This window comes from Lynx canadensis, chromosome A3 (assembly GCF_007474595.2).
Source record: "Lynx canadensis isolate LIC74 chromosome A3, mLynCan4.pri.v2, whole genome shotgun sequence".
In the NCBI taxonomy this organism is placed as follows: domain Eukaryota; kingdom Metazoa; phylum Chordata; class Mammalia; order Carnivora; family Felidae; genus Lynx; species Lynx canadensis.
This window is the reverse complement of record NC_044305.1, coordinates 33,470,329-33,491,415: the sequence shown is the minus strand read 5'-3', so window position 1 is coordinate 33,491,415 and position 21,087 is coordinate 33,470,329. Positions and strand designations below refer to the sequence as shown.

The 21,087-nt window shown below is 39.3% G+C and overlaps 1 protein-coding gene across 1 annotated transcript in view; it reads left to right on the top strand.

Annotated features, from left to right (window-relative positions):
• Nucleotides 1–21,087, top strand: part of HAO1 (hydroxyacid oxidase 1) — a 46,931-nt gene that overhangs the window by 1,205 nt on the left and 24,639 nt on the right. The window contains exon 2 of the mRNA XM_030310078.1: nt 5,445–5,596. Coding sequence (XP_030165938.1) covers nt 5,445–5,596 — 152 coding nt within the window. The remainder of the gene's footprint in view (nt 1–5,444; nt 5,597–21,087) is intronic.

The following is a 21,087-nucleotide window of genomic DNA, read 5'->3' as shown; positions in this document are numbered from 1 at the left end:
GAATGGGGTGAAGGATGGGGCCTCCCCCAAACTTCTCTAAGCCTTGACTTTGTCTCAGTTCTTCCCTGGAACCCACATGAGCTCCACCAATGCTGGAAGAGTCACAGAAAGGGAAAATTTGGCTAAGAGTGGAGGGGCTTAAAATTCTGTATGATCTTTTTCAATCATTTAACATTCTGGGCCTCTCCAAACTTTTCTGTTCCTGGAAGATGTCCCTTCCTGGGCCCAATAGCAGCTCCGTTCACCGGGTAATATGGCTTACCTCCTTGTAATCTCCTGAAAACAACACTTTAACCCAAAAAGGTTATTTTAACCAAAGAAATTTCAGGCCCTTGACAGGTGTATGGAGTTGGTGTCTCCTTGCATTTCTTATGTCATAATGCTCAGGTGACCATCTATTTCCTCAAACCCCCTTTAACACCCTTCCGCTCATGCTACTTAATTAATGGACTCATGCTTATTAGGAATCTCTATAGGCTAGGTTCTATACTACATGCTGAGGATAGAGCAATGAGCCAGACAAAGCTCCTGTTCACAGGTGCTTACATTCCAATGGATGCACATTGACCTTTGACTTCCATAATGCTGGTGGGTTGAATTGATGCAAAATGTACCCCGAACAACTGGCCTAGTAGAGGCCTTAAAGAGAGAGCAAAGGGGTGCAGCACATACAGGCACCTCTGCAACCCTAGAAATTCTGGGAGCTTTGTCAGACATAGAAGGCATTGTTGAGTTCCAAGTTGTGGACTGGAAGAGTGCCTCATGTTTGTGTGGGTTTCATGGTACTCCAGTAAGTATTCCCACCCTGTGCATGTACTCAGTAACTTCAGGACAGAGCACAGATAATGAGAAAGAGTTTGCAATGCCATCCTTTCCATGAACCTTGATCTTTCCTTTTTGTTCAGCTTGAAAGGGAAAAAACATGGATTAATCAACTTTCTCTGGAGGTTGGCTGATGCTATTTTATGATCAACCACTTGAAGAGTTTTTATATTGCAACAAACGTTAGCGGCCATTGCTTATCTAACACCTCAATTCCTCTTTTCTTGTGTAACTTTCTGGGTGACCCTTCATTCCTCACCTTGTATCATTGAGCTGATCACATGGAACTAAGAATAGATTTTCTGCCAGAGTTGTGGTGGCTTTGGGTTGACGGGATGAAGGAAATCAATCTGAACTCTCTCATTCTGATTCAAATGAAGACTGCAAAACAACCAAACCTCAGATAACCTGTTGTAACACAGTGTCAGGGCATTTTAAAGACATTTATGAAATGTGTACACTTTCCCTCCCACAAGAACAACAAAAGGTCATTCACAGTGACAGCTGTTATCTCTCTGTGCTCAGCTCTGACAATCACATTTTGGAGTTTTGGGGATATAGCTCACTTATGTGACCTAGCAGTTGCTTGTAAACGTTTCTGGGGTAAGACTTGCGACTCTAATGTTATCATGGCTAAAAACTGATAACCTAAAATAAAATACAAAAAGACACATGAAGTCAAATAGATGGAACCATACTGAAGAACAATGTTACCTATTGTAAACATTTCAAGAACAGTAGGTGTCAGCTTGCAACATTTTGCATTATTGGAATCATCATGACCTGATTGGAGTTAACTTAAACACACACACACACACACACACACACACACACACACACACAGTATGTTGTTTCTCTTACACATTAACTCAGTGTATCCTTCTCAACCATGGTCTGCACTTTGTGGCTTCTGGTGAAGTCATCACTAGTGGAAACTTAATTCTATAATTTGGGTGTCTAGAAGTCCTGATGAAGTTAGAAAATGAAGCTCCTTTCTTTTCTGTTGTGTCACTTATTGACACTGAAAATGGGGTGATTTTCTTTTACATAACAGGTGATAAAGTGATGTCATTATTCCTTTATTGCAGTGCCTCACAGGTTGATAGTGATCCAATTAAATGTTTTAAAGATGTCACAATATTAAGAATGAAGGGTAAAAAATAAGATTACAGGGGCGCCAGGGTGGCTCAGTCGGATAAGCGTCGGACTCTCAATTTCGGCTTGGGTCATGATCTCAATGTTCGAGAGTTTGAGCCCCAAGTTGGGCTCTGCGCTGACTGTGAAGAGCCTGCTTGGGATCCTCTCTCTTTGCCCCTCCCCTGCTCTCCCTCTGTCTCTGTCTCTCTATAAAAAAACTTAAAAATGTTTTAAAAATAAGATTACAAAAATTGTGCTGTTTTGTATACGTATTTACATACATTTTATTTGCTTTAAATAGTTTACAGTAAACAATTAATGTGAAGAAATTGGACTGCAGTATGATCATCTTACAGGACTTATGAAACATTAATTCACTGTGTTCAGTTGATGGGATTCAGTAACAGCACTTGGCTTTACAGCTGGGTGATAAGTGTCTTCCTTCAAATACGGTATCCCATCTTGGGGAGTGTGTATATCACCAGATTTTTTTGTAAATTAAATGTGAGGCTTTTGTTGGATGTGAAGTGTGGGTCAAAAGTTCTGTGAAAAGATCCCCACCTTTACCCCCTACTTCCTTTACTCGGTCATCTTATTTTCCATCCTTCGAAAGAGGTTTATTATTTGATTGGTTCAATTGTTTTGTCCATCTTCATATCCTTTTTCCAAAGTGGAAGTCTCATAAGAGCACAGTCCAGGTTACATTCAGCTACTATTTGATGTAAGACTGTGAAAAAAAAAATCACTTCTATTGGGGGTGGAGTCAGGTGGGACTCGGAAAGCTATTGGAACTACTTGACAAGGTTAGTTGTAATTGTTCTTTGGAAAATATCAAAAAATGGAAAACTTTTTAGATAACATACACTTCCCACTCCATTGATCTTATATAATTTTGCCTGAAACTTGCATTTTGTGCATTGGTTGGTGAGTCTCCGTAATGTCACCGTCAGAACAGAAAATAATGTGTGTGGGAAAGCCAAGAACACAGTTATTAAAGGGACTGCGCCACCATGTGGACAATCATAAATAAAGCTACTGTCTGGAGATAGAAAGGTTGAGCCTTGCCTTCTACATAGGAATTAACATTTAACAATGTCCTTTCTGACATACACACACACACACACACACACACACACACGATGCCCAGCAGCTCTGTGTGTGCTCCTCATAAAAGCTTTCATTGTTTCCTCAGCTCTAAGTAAATATTAATGCCTTCCAAGGCCAACAGCTGCTATTAAAATCGTTTTCTCTCATTCTCATAATACACTTAGAGATGATTGGTAATAAAAACTCTCTTCAAGGCTTCTGCCTTTCCCCCTTCAAAATGGAGATCAAAGAAGCATGCTGTGAGGGTCAGTCCAAAAGAAAAGACTTCCAGCAGCAAAGCATGTGGTGTGACAGAAAATAATGACAATTATGATGTTCAAAGGAATTTCAGAGAAATCACACAGTAAAACTTCTTTATTATGCTTTTCAAGGGCTGGATGTTTTTACTTTATTATGTGGGGAAGGGTTAGATTACAGACCCAAAGCAACATGAAGGCAGAATTTCTTCTTCCACTACAGGAAGTAGGCTCCAGTTAAGACCTTGGAGGTTCAATTTATTTTGGTTACTACATTTCTAAATCACACTTCAGTATATTAACTAAAAATCTTGTTCTCTCTGGAAGCAAAGTAAAATCTAGGTAATAAAAGGTGAGGGCTGGTTAGGTATGTATGTATGTGTTACACACATGTTTGTTTCTTAGTGCTCATTAGAAAGACGGTTGTATTTTCTTCAGTTCTAATGAGTTACTAATGAGAAAAATAATCCTGAACAAATAGGACATATAAATTTCACTGAGAGGAAAGAGAACTTGTTCTCCTGTAAATTTTACTAGTAAAGTTTTTGGTTCTTGGTTTATTGATAGTTTTCATTACAACACAAAAGAATTGCAGGAAATGTCATTTAAGATCGTGTTCAGGAGTCAAAAATTCTTCAAGCCAAAAGTCCAGTGTCTGCCAAATACCCTTTTAGAAGAAAATGCACAATTAAACTAAAAAGAATTATCTTCCCTCATCACCATACTTCAGTGGATACTGACTTCCGTTTAAGAATTTTGAAGAAACCACATTATAATTTTATTTTTTTAAGTTTTTTTAATGTTTATTTAATTTGGAGAGAGAGAGAGAAAGAGAGACAGTGCGAGTGGGGGAGGGGCAGATGGAGAAGGAGACACAGAATCCAAAGCAGGCTCCAGGCTCTGAGCTGTCAGCACAGAGCCTGACCTGGGTCTCAAACTCAACCATGAGATCATGACCTGAGCCGGCATCAGATGCTTAACAGACTGAGGCACCCAGGCACTGCACCACATTAAAATTTTAAAAGTAATTACCTGAAGTTACTGTCTGTTATTTGAAAAGAAAAACAAAAAACAAAAAGGACAAACTGTACATAATATATCTTTTTTTTAATTTTTAATTTTTTTTTGAGAGAGAGCAAGTGCACAAGTTGGGGAGAGAGGCAGCAAGGGAGGGAGAGAGAAAGGGAGAGAGAGAGAGAGAGAGAGAGAGAGAGAGAGAGAGAGTGTGTGTGTGTGTGTGTGTGTGTGTGTGTGTGTGTGTGTGAATCCTAAGCAGGTTCCACTCTCAGTGAGGAGCCTGACTCAGGGCTCAATCCCACAACCTTGGGCTCATGACCTGAGCCAAAATCAAAAGTCAGATCCTCAACCAACTGAGCCACCGGGTATCCCTCTTCTTAAATTATAATCTAATCCATGTTTTTGTATACCATCTTCAAAATGACCTGGAGGAAGTGAAATGAAAGCTATGTTCACACAAAAACATTTACATAAATGTTTACAGCAGCTTTATTTAAAATTGCTTCAAACTGGAAATGTTCCAAACATTTCTTAGCTGGGGAATGGGCAGACTGTGGTACTTCTGTACAGAAGAATTCTGTTCATCAACCAAAAGGAACAAATTATAGATGCACATGGCAACATGGATGAATCTCAAATGCATTGTGCTAAGTGAAAGAAGGCAGACTCAAGAGGCTACATACTTTATGATTCCATTTATATGTTCTTGTGAAGTAAAACTATATGGACAGAAAAAATACCGGTGGTTGTGAGAGGGTTGGTGGGAGACAGAGTTTCACTGCTAAGGGAAATGGGGAAATTTTTAAAGATGGTGAACTGTTCTTGATAGTCTTGGCACTTATACCACTGCATGCATTTGACAAAGCTCCCCAAACTGGACACTCACGTGGGTGAATCCTACATATGTTAACTACACCTCACTAAGAAGGATAGCTTGTGAAATTCATTATTATCTTATTGCTAACATGCTATCTTAACAAGCATTGAAATTGCCCCTTTTCCTTCAATTTTGCTATTTGCTGGGTGGGAAAAATACAAGAATATTTTCTCTTTTTAAACTAAAATGTAATGTCAAAGCCTTGGTTATGATTTTAAAATTCTGAAGCTCTTTTTTAAAAATTCTAGATGGAAGCTGTATCCGCGGATGCTCCGGAATGTTGCTGAAATAGACCTGTCGACTTCTGTTTTGGGACAGAGGGTCAGCATGCCAATATGTGTTGGGGCTACTGCCATGCAGTGCATGGCTCACGTGGATGGGGAGCTTGCAACTGTGCGAGGTAGGAAGAAAGACCTCACTCAAAAGGACAGAAGAGTACTAACATTTAGTGACTCTTTTCTGTGTATGCATCAAGCAAACACTTCCCTATATATGTTTATACTCACAAAAGCTAAGCTCATTGACTCTGCCATTAATATACCTGTTTTTGCACCTTCTGCTCCTCTATTTTCTAGCTGTATGACTCTGGGCAAGATACTTGTGCCTCAGTTTTATCAGCTGCAAGATAGGGATAAAAATAGTACCCACCTCCTCAAGTTACTGTCAGGATTAAATGAGTTTGCACAAACAAAGCACTTAAAACAGTGCCTTGCACACAGTGGTGGTTCAATAGCTTTTAGTTATATTATGTGTATTAATACCCATATTTCAGAAAATGGAGGTCTGAGAAATTGACTTGGCTCACCCATGGTCATACAGCAACATAGTGGCAGAGATGGGATTCAACCTCATGGCTACCTTATTTCAAAGCCCTTCCTGCTTCCCCAAACCATGTGAGTCTCACAGGGAAACAGCAAATGCAGTGACCTGGTTGGTTGCATTTTCTGCCATGGCTTTGGACCATGATTCTGTTTTACGAATGGGTTAGATTCCCAATAGAGCATTTCTAACTGCCTTAGGAGAGAGAGATGAGAAATTCAAATATGATGTAAAGAAATTCCTTCTTAGGGCTAATTTATTAACGTTCAGTCCCCTAGCAACCATGAACATTTGAAAAGGTATGTACAGTGATAAATCTACCCCCCCCCCCATCTTCAAAACCTCCTATAAAACTCCTATCTGACTTCTTTTGATACTAAGCAGGGCAGGAAATTCAGGCCCAAGGAGCGGGAACTAAATACTATTTTAAAGCATTTCAGTTCTAAGTATTACCCATCTTATGGATTTACTTCCCTTCTTGAAATGTCTACCATAGAATTCTGCTAGGGACATCAGCATGACAGAGTGAGATTTTGCTGGACAGACTTAGGTTAGAGTCTAGAATTTTTTTTTTTTTTTTAATTCTAGGACCACACACAGAGAAGTGACTTTAGGACCCAGCCATTTGTCTATGAGAAACTTGAAATATGGGCAGGGAGAAGGAGAAGGGAGGAGGAGAAGAAAACCAGTATCTGTCTATTTATAGTTGGAATAAGAAAGGCCTTTCCTTTCTTATGGCTTTCAAAGGCCATAGACAACAACCATTAAAACAAAAGCCAACAAATCAACACAAAAACCCAGAAACTTCTATGCTGTCAAAGTTCTACAAAAATTGATAAAACAAGTGGCAAACAAAACAAATTGAAATTATGAGGCTGCAAAGCGTTAATGACCTTTCTGTGTGAAAAGCCCCTATACTTGAATAATGAAATAACATCTAACCCCAAATAGATGAAGAGATATAAGTGGAAAAGGACAAATAGGAGATTCATAAATGGACACATAAAAATGGCCAATAAACATATGAAAAGTATTCAATTTCTCCAATTATCAAATGCATATAAATTATAACTATATGTTTTATTTTCTGAATATCAAATTACCATTTTCAGGTTATACAGTGTGATGTGGTTGTTTTCAAATATTGATAAGAAGAGTGTAAGGTGGAATCATATTTCTAGAAAATTGTTTGACAATTGTTTATCAAAATTTTAAAGTATGAATTCCATGTGATGCTGTAAGTCCTCTTCTAGGCATTGCAAGGAAATAATTATGACTTTGAAGAATAACATCTCTGCATGGATTCTCCTGCCTTTGTTATTTTTAATAGGAGAAAAGTTAGAAAAAAGAAAAACCCAAATGTCCCCATATTTGGAGATTGGTTGTAAAACAAAATAGGGTGCATTAAAAATGGAATCAATTTTTTTAGTGATATGAGAGAAAGAGTGTGGTGGTGTGGAAAAATGTTGTGGCATGTTTTTTAAAAAGCAGTTACAAACAATAGTCAGAAAGATAAATATATGATTTCACTCATATGTGGAATTTTAGAAACAAAACAGATGAACAAATATTAAAGAATCCATCCTCAGAGTAGCCCAAAGAATAGTACTATATTAAGCCCATTTTACACCTGGGAAACTGAGGCATGCAGCAGATGAATAACTTGTCCAGAATCACACAACTCATAAATGGTAGAAACAGGATTCAGACCTAGACTGCCTGGCTGAAGAGTCGTGGCTCCTTACCTCCCTGTACTGCTTTTAATTTCCAGAAAATCCCATGAAATGTCATGAGAAGAAGCCCATTTATCTGTCAGTTACAATTCCCTAAAAATAACTGATTTATCACGTTATGCACATGCAAAGCAGCCCCCCCCCCCCCGGGGGAGTGAGATACATGATAAACATTGGGACAGGGTGGAACAGTAAGAACGAAGAGGATGTCGTGACACTGAGGACACAGAGGAACTGGCAATGACATGTTACACACAATGCCCTTGAGAATCTAAGACCCTGGATCAGGTTGTTGTGAGGGCAGTGATATCACAGTTTAGATCTAGATTTGTAGTAGAAATCTCCTGTAAGGATTTTGACATTCCTAAGGTTTTTTTCTATGGTCCAATTACCATCTATGGATTGATGATTTATTTAATATTTAAATTAACCCTGGGGGTGCCTAGGTAGCTCAGTCTGTTAAGTGTCCACCTATGGCTCAGGTCATGATCTCATGGTTGGTAAGTTTGAGCCCAGTGTAGGGCTCTGTGCTGACAGCTCAGAGCCTGGAGCCTGTTTCGGATTCTGTGTCTTCCTCTCTCTCTCTCTCTGCCCCTCCCCTGCTTATGCTCTCTCTTTCTCAGAAATATGCACATAAACTTTAAAAAGTGTAAAAAATTAAAAATAAAAATGTATCCTTAAATTAACCCTGAAAGACAATGGTGATCCCCCCATAATCAAGAATACTCCTTGGTTGGTATGTTTGGGTTGTGAGATGGATAGGTTACTTGGAAGGAAAGAAAGTATATGTACCTGGAGCAGATGCTGTTGGTGTTCAGGTTATATCCCCTTGTTACTTATCATTTCTATAAGAACTTGCAACTTTTTGACTGTATTTTCTCTGGCAACAGGAGCTGATAGATGGGTGGGTTGGGGGTTACCTTCCCATTAACACACCCTTCCTTGACTGCCTTCCCTTCCTTCTTTCACTTTCCTATTCTTCAACTCACCTTGTGATTATTCCCAAATAAAAGACTTGCACTCATATCTTTGCCTCATTGTTGGCTCCTGGAAGAATGCAAATCAAGGTGAGGACCATTCAAATCCCCAGGGAATGATCAGGCTTGAATAATTAGAATGGGCATCCAGAAAGTTCTCAAAGCTGCCACAGTACCACAATCTTGCCTTCTCAATTGGCTCTCTAGACTTCACAGCACCTTGCTTAAAGGGTCTTTTGGGCTTTCTTTTCACCACTGTGGAGCACATCCCCAGTATAACTGGGCCTGAGAATGGAGCTCTATTTTCTTATACAGCTTTGTGGTTGTAGAGTGACCAATGGAGCTACTCTTTCTTCGTTTTCAAAATGGCAGTGAATATAAGGTTACCAAATAAAATGCAGGGAACCAGTTGCATTTGAATTTCAGATAAACAGCAAGTCATTTGTAACTGGGTCATCCTATATGTTTATTTGCTGTATCTGACAACCTTAGTTGAATAAGAGCTCTTACTTCTAGGGGTCCTTTGAAAATTACCTGAGAATAATGCTAGGAAAAGCTTCCCAAAATGGGGTGCACTTTTTATTTGCCCCTCAGAGTCCCAAAAATGTCTTCCACATATTAAAAAACTTACTTTCAGAGAAGTGTACTCCCGGGGTGCCTGGGTGGCTCAGTCAGTTAAGCATCCAACTCCTGATTTGGGCTCAGGTCATGATCTCAGGATTTTTGAGTTTGAGCCCCACGTCGGACTCTGTGCTGACAGCGTGGAGCCTGGTTGGGATTCTGTCTCCCTCTCTCTCTGTGCCTCCCAAGCTTGCCCTCTCTCTCTCAAAATAAATAAAAATAAAAAAAAAAACTTAAATAAAAGTATACTCCATTTACACTTTAGTGGGAATGAAAGTTGCTCTTTTTACTTTGCTAAAGATATTTTTAATTTAAGCTTTATGCAGGGACCTCAAAAATGACTTTAAGGGTCAGATTGGTAACATAAACACCCAGAGAGGGATGAAGTTAGGAAAACAACAATGCAGGCTCGATGGTGGAGACTGTAGCAAACCTGAGATTGCAGGTCCCATAGAGGGGGGCAGCCACATTTTAGTGCTAGCTAACTACTGCCCCAAGGGATTGAGGATGTTGGGCTGCCAAATCTCCAAAAACTTTAAGAGAAGCCAAAACCCTTGATTTTTATGTGTAATCTCTTGGTTTTTAAATGTTGGCAAATAAATCAAAAATTCTCTAAAACACTGTTTGGGGCAGTAATGTGTGGGCCAAAGCAAATACTTTTGCGGGCTACAACTGTCCCCTGGGCTGTCAGTCTGGGACATCTGATTTATGTGGAATTCACCACTAACTAGTTTCACTTCTGTAGCAGGCCATTTTCACTCTCTAGGAGGATTACGTTTCCTCACTGATAAAGTCAGCTGCTTAAGCAAGATCAGCGGTTTGCTTATCATGTCCCAAAGAGGTTGGGATTGTTCCCAAGAGTCTTGGGGAAGTGAGGTGTGTCACCAACCACGGAGCTACTTGTGTTGCATGTTGGGGTTCAAAAAGACAGTTAAAAAAAAGAGTTCTGCTGTGAAGGCAAGAATGCAGACAAAATCTCTACAATGAGAAAACTCAAAAACCCAAACCAGAAAATTCCTAGCAGGAAGATGATTTTACCATTTTTTTTCAGGTTAGAAATGAATGGTTCTGTCCTTCTTTAAGATTTCATGAACTAGAGAAGCCATTCAAGGTAGAGAACTGTCCTTCTGAAATCCCACCCTTATCCTCTATCTCCTTCCTCCTGTGCCAGCCCTGGAGAGTGTAGACGGTGGAGTGAGCATTTATATGTGATTGCTTTTCATTTCTCATAGCTGCATTCTTGGGATAGAGGAAAGCAAGTAGACATATATATTTCCGGCTCTTGCTGAAAACACAAATAGATGTTTAATAAATGCCACAGAAGGGGCGCCTGGGTGGCGCAGTCGGTTGGGCGTCCGACTTCAGCCAGGTCGCGATCTCGCGGTCCGGGAGTTCGAGCCCCGCGTCAGGCTCTGGGCTGATGGCTCAGAGCCTGGAGACTGTTTCCGATTCTGTGTCTCCCTCTCTCTCTGCCCCTCCCCCGTTCATGCTCTGTCTCTCTCTGTCCCAAAAATAAATAAACGTTGAAAAAAAATTTTTTTTTTAAAAAATAAATGCCACAGAAATTAACTGTTGTGAAAAATGATGATAGCCAACATTTATTTGGCAATTCACGTATGCCAGGCAATTTGCATTTATTAACTTATCTATGTCTTACCCATCTTAAAACATGAGTGTAAAACTCTAAAGATCTTCTTTTTTTTAATGCTTATTTATTTATTTTGAGAGAGAGAAAAAGAGCGCGAGCAGGGGAGGGGCAGAGAGACAGGGCAGAACCCAAGTAGGCTCCACACCGTCAGCACAGAGACTGATTTGGGACTCAAACTCACCGACCACAAGATCATGACCAGAGCTGAAATCAAGAGTCAGACGCTTAACTGACTGAGCCATCCAGGAGTCCCAAAACTCTAAGGATCTTTTTCCAATTCCTGTGGTTGTGGAAACTGAGGCCTGCAGAGGTTAAATACCTTGTTCAGGGATATTAATCACTTTCTCAATGCTGTGTATCCTGATCAGTGACTGATATTTCCAAGTATCATTAACTACAGCAAGAAGCCTAAGGCAAACTCTATGTTATAGTCTCAGAATATTAACTGCAATTATGTTTTGCAAATATGTTAATTATGCAAATATTAACTGCATTCTATGTTTTTATAGTTTTATCCCTTTGATTTTGAGAGAATGGACTAAGCCACCGAATATGAAACTTATTAGGAAATATGAGCCTTGAGCAAAACTCAGGAGCATAAATAAAGGGGCTTGAATTTTAAGCAAAAATTAAAACTCCTAAAAATCTTTTAAGATGGAAGGAAACTAACCAAGAAACACTGAGTGGAGAGCAGTTTGTCATGCATTGTGTTATGAATAAGGGATTTATTGCAGTAGATGATTTAGTTAACATTTTAATAATTGACAATTGTTATAATATTTAAGGAGCCATATAAACACCTCTACTCATAAACAGCGCATCCATCTGAAACCCTATTAGATTGGTTTTTGATTTACGTTTTATTCCTCTTAGGAGCTTCAGGGATGATTACAGAATCATTTCTACAAATAGTTAAAGTAGTGAAGGAAATATCAATGATAAATATAAATGCTAGTGTAATATAAAACAGGTAGTCTCATTAGGTGAAATTTCCATCTTGCAAGAGAAGTAAAACATCTCTGACTTCTCACAGAGCAAACTAACAAAATGCTTACTATGCCACAGAGGCTTTTAGGACATTATCATAGAAATCTCTCTGGTTTTATGCACAGTGGCTGTAATGAAATTTTATTTCAGCCTCCATGGAACTACATTAGCTCCTTTGCTTCATTTAAACATGAGAAATCAAGAGGAAGGAGGAGATTGAGTTACTAATTCATCCCTTTGCTTCTGACTGTTATATGTCCACGCGCCACATGAGGGAGTGCCAGGACCTCAAATAGAGAGAAATTAAAACCACCTAAGGCGTTCTAGGAATGCTCAGCATATTAGCAAATTCTTAGTAAAGTGTCAAAAAAAAAAAAAAAAAAAAAAAAGAAAAGAAAAAGAAAAAGAAAGAAAAGAAAAGAAAAAAAGATTTTAAAAGAAATTCCTGCCCCTGGATGCAATTAGAGGCTACCACACAGGATTTGGTAGGCCATAAAACCATTAAACCTAAACACTTTCTTTTTGAGCCTAAAAGGCTAGAACATTCCAAAGTGAAGTTTTGGGACTTGGCTATGACTTGACCACCTATTACGACGCAGGTGGAAGAGATGGCAGAGTAGCACAAAGAGCCATACAGACCCCAAAGAACTGAATTAGGACATAGGTGAGAGCTTTAGCTGTTGAATTTTCTGGATTTTCCGAGATTAAGTGATCGATTTTGACATTGAGTGAAAGACCATTCAGCAAGAAAAATTGTCATTTCCTTTGCTCCAGACCCAAATGATATATTTTTGAAAGCTTTATTGATTTATATATTTATGTGTTGTACTAGGTGACCGAGCAGATATACATTTCAGCATACCTATGAGGAAAATATCCCATTATTCTTAATTTTACCTAAATACAGGAAAGCATGAGATTTCTTTATGAAGCTTTTTTTTTCCCCTGAAGTGAGTGAGTGCCTTTTATGCACCAGATACTGGACTTTACAGCCCCATCATTAATGCTCACAATAGACCTGTGATGTAATTATCATTTATCATTCCCCTCATTTGACAGTGGAGGAGAAGGATGCCCTTGACCAAAGTCTAGGGCTGGCCCATGATCAAGATGGGGCTTGAACAGCAATCTTCCCTCTAGAGTCTCATCCAGTTATTTGTCTTAATCCATTAACAAAACTAAGGAGGAATAAGAAGAAAGGACAGTTCACTAAAACTTTGTCCAAATTATATCATTAAACATTTGGAAAAGAATACCTCTTTGCTTCATTGTAGTAAAAATCAACCAGTTCTCACCTTTATTTTCAACCTATTTCAGCTCAATTTTATGTTTTGGACATTCTTTTCCCACAATCAAAATTCAGTGGACATGCTCATTCCGCACACACAACTCACACACAACACATAAGCATAGACACACACACACATATACATATATAAACATTCACACATATTAAAAGATTATGGACCTTTTATATATATATATATATACATAGGTATACAAAATATATAAAATATATATGTGCATAGATATATCAAAATTTTATATCTAAAAATTTTCCAAGAAATGGTAGATTCGGGATTGAAACCACTTTGCAGTAGGACAAACTTCAATCAAAAACAGCTAGTAAAAAATTAGCCTCTCACTACATTAAAGACCAACATCAAGTGGTATGATTTTTAGTATCTCGCACCAGAATTTAAGCTATCGGGCAGCTTTCTTGAGAGCATGAGATTGCTTCTTCTCAAATTATAAGTGTGCCTGATGACATTAAAGCATGATAATCCAGAAGTCAGAGGCTCATGTGTGTGTTTCAACACCGAGGTTGTTATACTGAGGGAGGTTAATTGAGGTCAAGTTCAGGCTTGATCTGCCTTGAAACCATCATAAAAGGCCTCTCACTATGGTGTGGTCTCCATGTGATCTGCCAGTTATATGCCAGGACCTGACAACTTAATAAAATGACAGAATAATAACCTGGGGATCATTACAGTAAAGTTAATGTTTTAGTCTAATGCAGAGTTCTACCCCAGAGACACAGTGGAAGCAAGAAAGGGAGGGCACAGATGTCATTGGGACTAGTTATTTCTTGAAAATCTTTCGATGCAGACAAAAAGGGCTCTCAAAGTTAGTGACAGTGTGATCACTCAAGGTTAAACTGCTCCGGATTTAGACAATGGACCATCTTGAAAGCACTGGAAAGATGAAATCTGGTTTTCTGGCCTTTCTTGGCAGTGTTGAAATTGCTTAAGTTCCCTAAATCATAAATTAAGATTTGTTTGACCACTTCTAAGTATTTCACACATAATTATAGTGGAAGTTTCAAAACATTATTTTTCTAAGTAATCTCAAATTGTAATTTTAGACGTGCAGACAATAAATAATTTTTACTCCATCTTTAACAACTCTGTAAATGGCAGTTCCTGTGTGAAGAAAGGTGGGCACACCCAGTGGATGTTAGGGTGCACATTTATGCAAACACCTTAGTGTGTCAGACCCTGAGTTTTGAGCCACACAACTGCTTGGTACTTTGTCATTGCATATTTTCCCCATTGCACAATGACTTCCTGTGCAGAGGACAGAATGCGTTTTCTCAACATTTTCAGCACAGCTGTCTTGGTGACTAAGTTTTGCAGGAGCTTTTTAATCAAATGCACCTAAAAATAACTTTAGTCACTTTAATCATGTTATCCTTTTTTCCTTTAAAAACACAATTTTGGACATAACTCACCTTTCCCATAAAAGAGAGCTATTTTCAAAGAAATAACTTGGACCCAAAGTAGCACATTGCTTAACCATTCTGCTCTAATCTGGAAATATGATTGACCCACATGAATTAATGTTTCAAATAATAGACGTTTACTGCCATTGGTAACTAATAGTTTACAATTTCCTCTGTGGTGGTGGTGGTGGTAGCTGTGGATGAACATCATCCTCAAATGTATTATAATTCCCCTCCCTGTCAAGCCTAGCATGATAAGCTTTAGTTTTACTTGGTGATTCAGCATCTTATCTATATGTGTAAGATTGTTGGACAATACATTAAACATTTGGAAGCTATTTTATAATTGGCGAACTATCTCATCTTTCAGTAACTTCCCTCTCTCTTATCTTCTGCAATTTTATTTTTATTTTGTTGTTAATATTTGTTTCTAACCCCAAATCTAGGAAGCTGGGCAAGTCCTAGATAAGCAAGGTTTTAAGATACGTCTGATGATGGGGCACCTGGTGGCTCAGCTGGTTGAGTATCCACTCTTGATTCTGGCTCAGGTCATGATCCCAGGGTCATGGGATGGAGCCCCTAGTTGGACTTCATGCTGAGCATGGAGCCTGCTTAAGATTCTCTCTCTCTCTTGGGACGCCTGGGTGGCGCAGTCGGTTAAGCGTCCGACTTCAGCCAGGTCACGATCTCGCAGTCCGTGAGTTCGAGCCCCGCGTCAGGCTCTGGGCTGATGGCTCGGAGCCTGGAGCCTGTTTCCGATTCTGTGTCCCCCTCTCTCTCTGCCCCTCCCCCGTTCATGCTCTGTCTCTCTCTGTCCCAAAAATAAATAAAAAACATTGAAAAAAAATTAAAAAAAAAAAAGATTCTCTCTCTCTCTCTCTCTCTCTCTCCCTCTCCCTCTCCCTCCCTCCCCCTGCACCTCTCCTCTGCTTGAGTGCTCTCCCTCACGTGCTCTCTCTCTCTCTCTCTCTCTCTCTCTCGGTATATGTGTATATATATATATAGATATATATACATATATGTGTGTATATATATGTATATATATGAGTCTCTTGGCACATTTAACCATTACCATATATATATATATATATGGTATATATGGTATATGGTATATGATATATATGGTATATATATATGGTATATATATATATGGTGTGTGTGTGTATATATATATATACATACATATATATATATATATATATATATATATATATATAGTAATGGTTAAATGTGCAAAGAGGCTGTTAGTATAATGCAATTTATTCCTTGTCTTTAAAACTAGTAAGGGATGAATGTATAAGAAATAAGAAAATGTGGCGGATTTACCTGTGCCCTCCTCAAAGGGACAACAATGCAGAAGACAGACAGATTCATTGGCAAGATGTTTCTGGCAACTGGCAAGCTGGGAGCCAGACACTACCCACCCTACCACCACTGGTCAGTTTGCTGTAAGTCCTAGCTTTACTTATGCCATCAGTTATATCCAACTAACTTGAATGAGTCCTCGAGAAAGAAAATATCCACCTCATTGTTCTAAAAGTATAGTCCACAAAACAAAAGCATTAGCATCACTCAGGAGCTTGTTAGAAATGTTAGATTTCACATCCCACGCCAGAACTACTAAACCAGAATCTGAATTTTATCAACATCATCACATGATTTCTATGTATATCTGAGCTTGAGAAGCACCGGACAGAGCCTAGAATGAAAGTCTTTGGTGGCTCCCAGCCAATGATGTAGTTTAAATCCTCAAAGATGAAACAGTGTTGGATGTAGCATGAATATCATTCCCGCCTGAAGACCCTATAAGATCTTCTGAAAGCCTGTTGATATCAGGGTGACTCGAAACCAAGGAGAGGAATGTGTACAAAGTGGTTTTTGATTAAAGAATTTGGACAGGTAGGCTTAGTGTCCCCTAAAATTTAAGTCCACAGAAGGCTTCCTGTCTTCTCTCCTCTACATCCAGATTTCCTAGATAAGAAATGAACATTTTTATTAAGGCTTGCTTGACGGAAAGCAAAACACTGCCAAGATATACAAGCGCAATTGCATTTCTTAGCCATACAGGGGATTCTGCCAGTTCATGCCACTTTGCAAAGCTACTTACTTGTTCTAGCCCAATTAAATCACTGTACATTGGAGCTTAGGGTTTGTATCAACTCCAGAAGTGGTTGCATTGATATCTAAGATGAGTTGATGTTAATAAACCTCAGTGGTTGATTATAGGTTCCACAGTGTAGGAAATTGAGTTAGATCTACTGAATGGCAGTTTGGGGAGGCAGAACTACATTTGACTAAGGTCAAATCTTATACCAGATTATTGAAGACCCTTGTAGCATATCCCCAGACTAGGGCATGTGATTTGATTCTAATAAGAAATTTGTTGTGGGTGGGTTCTAGGATAACTTTTATTCTGTTAACCAGAACGCACAAATGTTTTTCACTGGCCCATAGCCAGTGTGGGAGGGACGGGATTGTGGGTGATAGTAAACAATGATATTAAATGCATTTATTTCCATATTATTATACTTATGGTTTTATTGCAAATAAAGCAAAGAAAAAAAATATAGTGAGAATTTCTTCCGGTATTGCTGTTGTTGTCTTACTAAGGAAGTGCTGACAGCCTCTCAGATCTACTCTGCAGACTCTCCTCAGAAATCTGTAGACAGATAAGGGATAGAGGTGGGGAGTGGGGAAAGTCATGTTTTTGTTGCATCTCTCTTATTATTTTCTGTTGTCTTGTTCCTGGCTTTTCAAAAGAATGTACACCCTGGGAATGTAGGAATTATCTGCTTTGATATTCTCTTCTTATATCAGCCCTATCATGGAGTTCCTTGGCCTGGAAAAGATTCCTCTCTCCTTTGAGAGCTTTCTTGTTTAAGAGAGTGAGCATTTGACACTCTCTTTGCAAAGAGGAATGGGTGTCTTGATCATCAAAACCAATGCTGGGAAAAGCTGGGTGTAGAGAAGATGATGAGTAATGATAAGAAATCCAGGTCCTTGTCAAAATTCTGAGTTTATAAGGCTACCTAGGACTTCTTTTCCCATGTAGTGTTAGGCATTCTCTCACTTAACTCTTTAAAATTGCATGGCTTCAGAGTTTATACAGAAAATGTTCACAAACCTTGCCTCAGTGTTGACTGTCTAGCAGTGTTATGAAGCAGACAAGATAGCAGCTGTGGTTACAGATATTTTGCAGATGAAGTGTGCCTCATGGATGGCCAGCCTGGGACAGTAGCCCAGGCTTTCTGACTCTCAATCCATTATAGCTTGTTGTTTTTTCAAGAAATACATATTATTACCTAGGTCATTTCCAGGGCTTTATCTTCAATGCTTTATAATTTTTTAAATGTTTATTTTGAGAGAGAGAGAGAGAGAGAGAGAGAGAGAGAGAGAGAGAGACAGAGCATGAGTGGGGAAGAGGCAGAGAGAGAGAGACAGAGACAGAGACAAAGAGACAGAGAGACAGAGGAGACCCAAAACTTGAAGTGGGCTCCAGGTTCCATGTTGTCAGCACAGAGCCTGACATGGGGCTCGAACCCACAAACTGGGGGATCATGACCTGATCCATAGTTGGACACTTAACCCACTGAGCTACTCAAGTGCCCCTATCTTTGATGCTTTAATGTCTACAACCTTACTAATGTCTCTTTTAGTGATATGTGTGTGTGTATCTCATATGCATTTTTAAAATTTTTTTTTAATGTTTATTTATTTTTGAGACAGAGAGAGACAGAGCATGAACGGGGGAGGGTCAGAAAGAGGGAGACACAGAATCTGAAACAGGCACCAGGCTCTGAGCTGTCAGCACAGAGCCCGACACGGGGCTCGAACTCACAGACCGCGAGATCATGACCTGAGCCGAAGTTGGCCGCTTAACAGACTGAGCCACCCAGGCACCCCTCATATGCATTTTTTATAACAATGGCATAATGTATTACTGCTGTCTCTAAATAAAGAAGAGGAAAAAATTAAAATACGAATACATCTAGAGCATTAAAGTTTTAGGTTTTTATTCTTGAAAATATGTCTTAGGGATGATAAAAGAGGGAGTGAGTGAAAGTAAGGAAACAGAGTCGTGGGATGTCATAAGGGATCAGTGTTTACTTGATCGTGTATCCTCCTGGATATTGTATCTCTAGGATATGCCGGCTATAATGAAAGCCAAGATTTTTAGACTTGGATCAACATTAGGGACTTTCATCTTGGGCAAGGGCCAGGCCTTGTCTTTACCACCTCAGATGTGATCTCCATTTTGCTAGGAGTTATGAAAATGCAACATACGCTGGAGTCTTCTGTTGCTACACCGCAAGCTGGACACACAGCTCCATGCAAGTGAACCACTGTCCCTTGTAAAATGAAATCTAACAGTTGCTGCTTTTGAGAGCAGGTCAGAGTTTCATTGCAGAAAATTAATATGGAGTGAAAACGGGCTTCAAAAACATTTATGCACTGGACTAGGATAACTCTAATTAGAATTTTATAACAAAGTCTGACTATGCCAAGTGATTTATAAAATTAAAAAGCTTGTAGTTTTTGTCCCCAAAGAGCAATGTGGGCTAGAAGGGTATTTTCTTTATTTATCAGGCAAAAATGACATTTGAAACATTTAGCAACCAGTACAACAAAAGACTTTAACCAATTAGAAGAGATGCTCAGATGCTGGTTTCTAGTGCTCTAACAGCATTCTGGATGCCCAGCAGCCCTGCCAGGCATTAACATTTGAATTTCTGGGTTGTAGGGGTGGGGGTCCAGGGATTCCTTGAGGAGAGAAGAGAATGATGCCACATTGAAGGGACTCAAGAAGGAGGGTCATTTCCTTCAGAGCCATGGTTATTTGCCAGTTAGAATGGAAGTGTTTCAATATTTTAACAGGCAAAGTTGTGATTGTCTCTCTGAATGGTCCTTGCACAATCCCAGGGTGCTCTATCTCATTCAACATAAAACTGTGTTGAAAACCATAGATGTAATTCATCCATAATTGTCTTTTTTTTTATCACAGTATATGATCACAGGTGAATGGGGATCACAGTGGGCAGTAATATATGTTCCAAGTAGCATGAAGCCTTCTAAGTTTTGCTCCTGTTCTCTCCTGGGAGTAATATATAGTCTCAACTCGTAGTATGTCAGCACAGGCTCTGAAATTCTCTCTGCATCCAGCATTTTCTCCTGAAGTAAAATCACCAAATATTTATTAAATGCCTACAGCTGGAAACATTGGTAACTTAGAAGTTTAAAGGTCCCTGATTCTCAAAATTTCAGCCCCATATGATTTAATCATTGAAAAATAAACATTGAGCACCAATAGCTTCAGGAACCATTAGTATCAAAGCAGTAGACTCAGGAAATAGATGGCATGAACTAGCCTTGCTTTTCTCTGGACATAAGGGGACTACCCACCCAAGGGGACTAGACAAAAGGTTTGTGAAGGTCAACACCTCTTGCAAGTTTGATAGCTTAACGATTTTAATGGTCTTTGTGGAGTGTCTGTAGATATTTCTTATGAATTCAAGATCTTTTTGAGGATTCTTGATCTTTATTGACAGAGGAGCCGCTCACCGACATGATGCCTTTGTATACACTACAAAAAGGTGTCCTATCATTTGATGGTCCTCTTAGCTGAACCCCTTTGTGTAGCTACACTCTGTACTGCAGTATGTGGCAGGCCCTACACCCTGGTTTCCATTTCCATGCCTTCCCAGAGCTGTTGGCATGGTAGCATCCTTCAGGGATATGGCAAACCTACTCCCTTTGGGGATGATGGCTCTGAAGGATTGGGAGAATGCATTTATCTATGCTTGATACCAGAGAGTCTTTTGGGCATCTAAGAATTCTATCTAGAAAGATCATTGCCCTGCAGAAGTAGTCAGACATGCTGGGTCCTCATCCCACTCAGCTCTCCATTTCTGTGCAACCTTAGAGCACATCCTCTTCAGGGCATATTTTCTCTGTGATAAATTGATGGTTAGGGGATTCTGACCCAGTCAGCGTTCCCTGGTGTTCCTTCCAAACAGCAGTAGATGACCTGGAGCTATTTTCCATATTTATAAATCTTAATGAAAATCAGACAATGGTCTAGATGTGCATATGTGTTATTACTTAATAAGATGTGGGTTGTGACAATATTTTGCAAGTCATGAGCCTCTTGAGAGCAATTCTCAAGGCACACTTGGAGGGAACAAATTAGCTGCCCACAGACAAGATAATCTCCAGTTTAGGTCTTCTTTATCTGAACTCTCACCTGAACCACAGGAATGCAGCACCTACCATAGGAAAAGTAACATTTGTCCAGAACAAAATCCATTTTATTACCGTGTGGACTTAGAATTTTACTACCAAATGATAATGCTACTACTTAAATTTCAAAGAGTGGTACAGGGGACT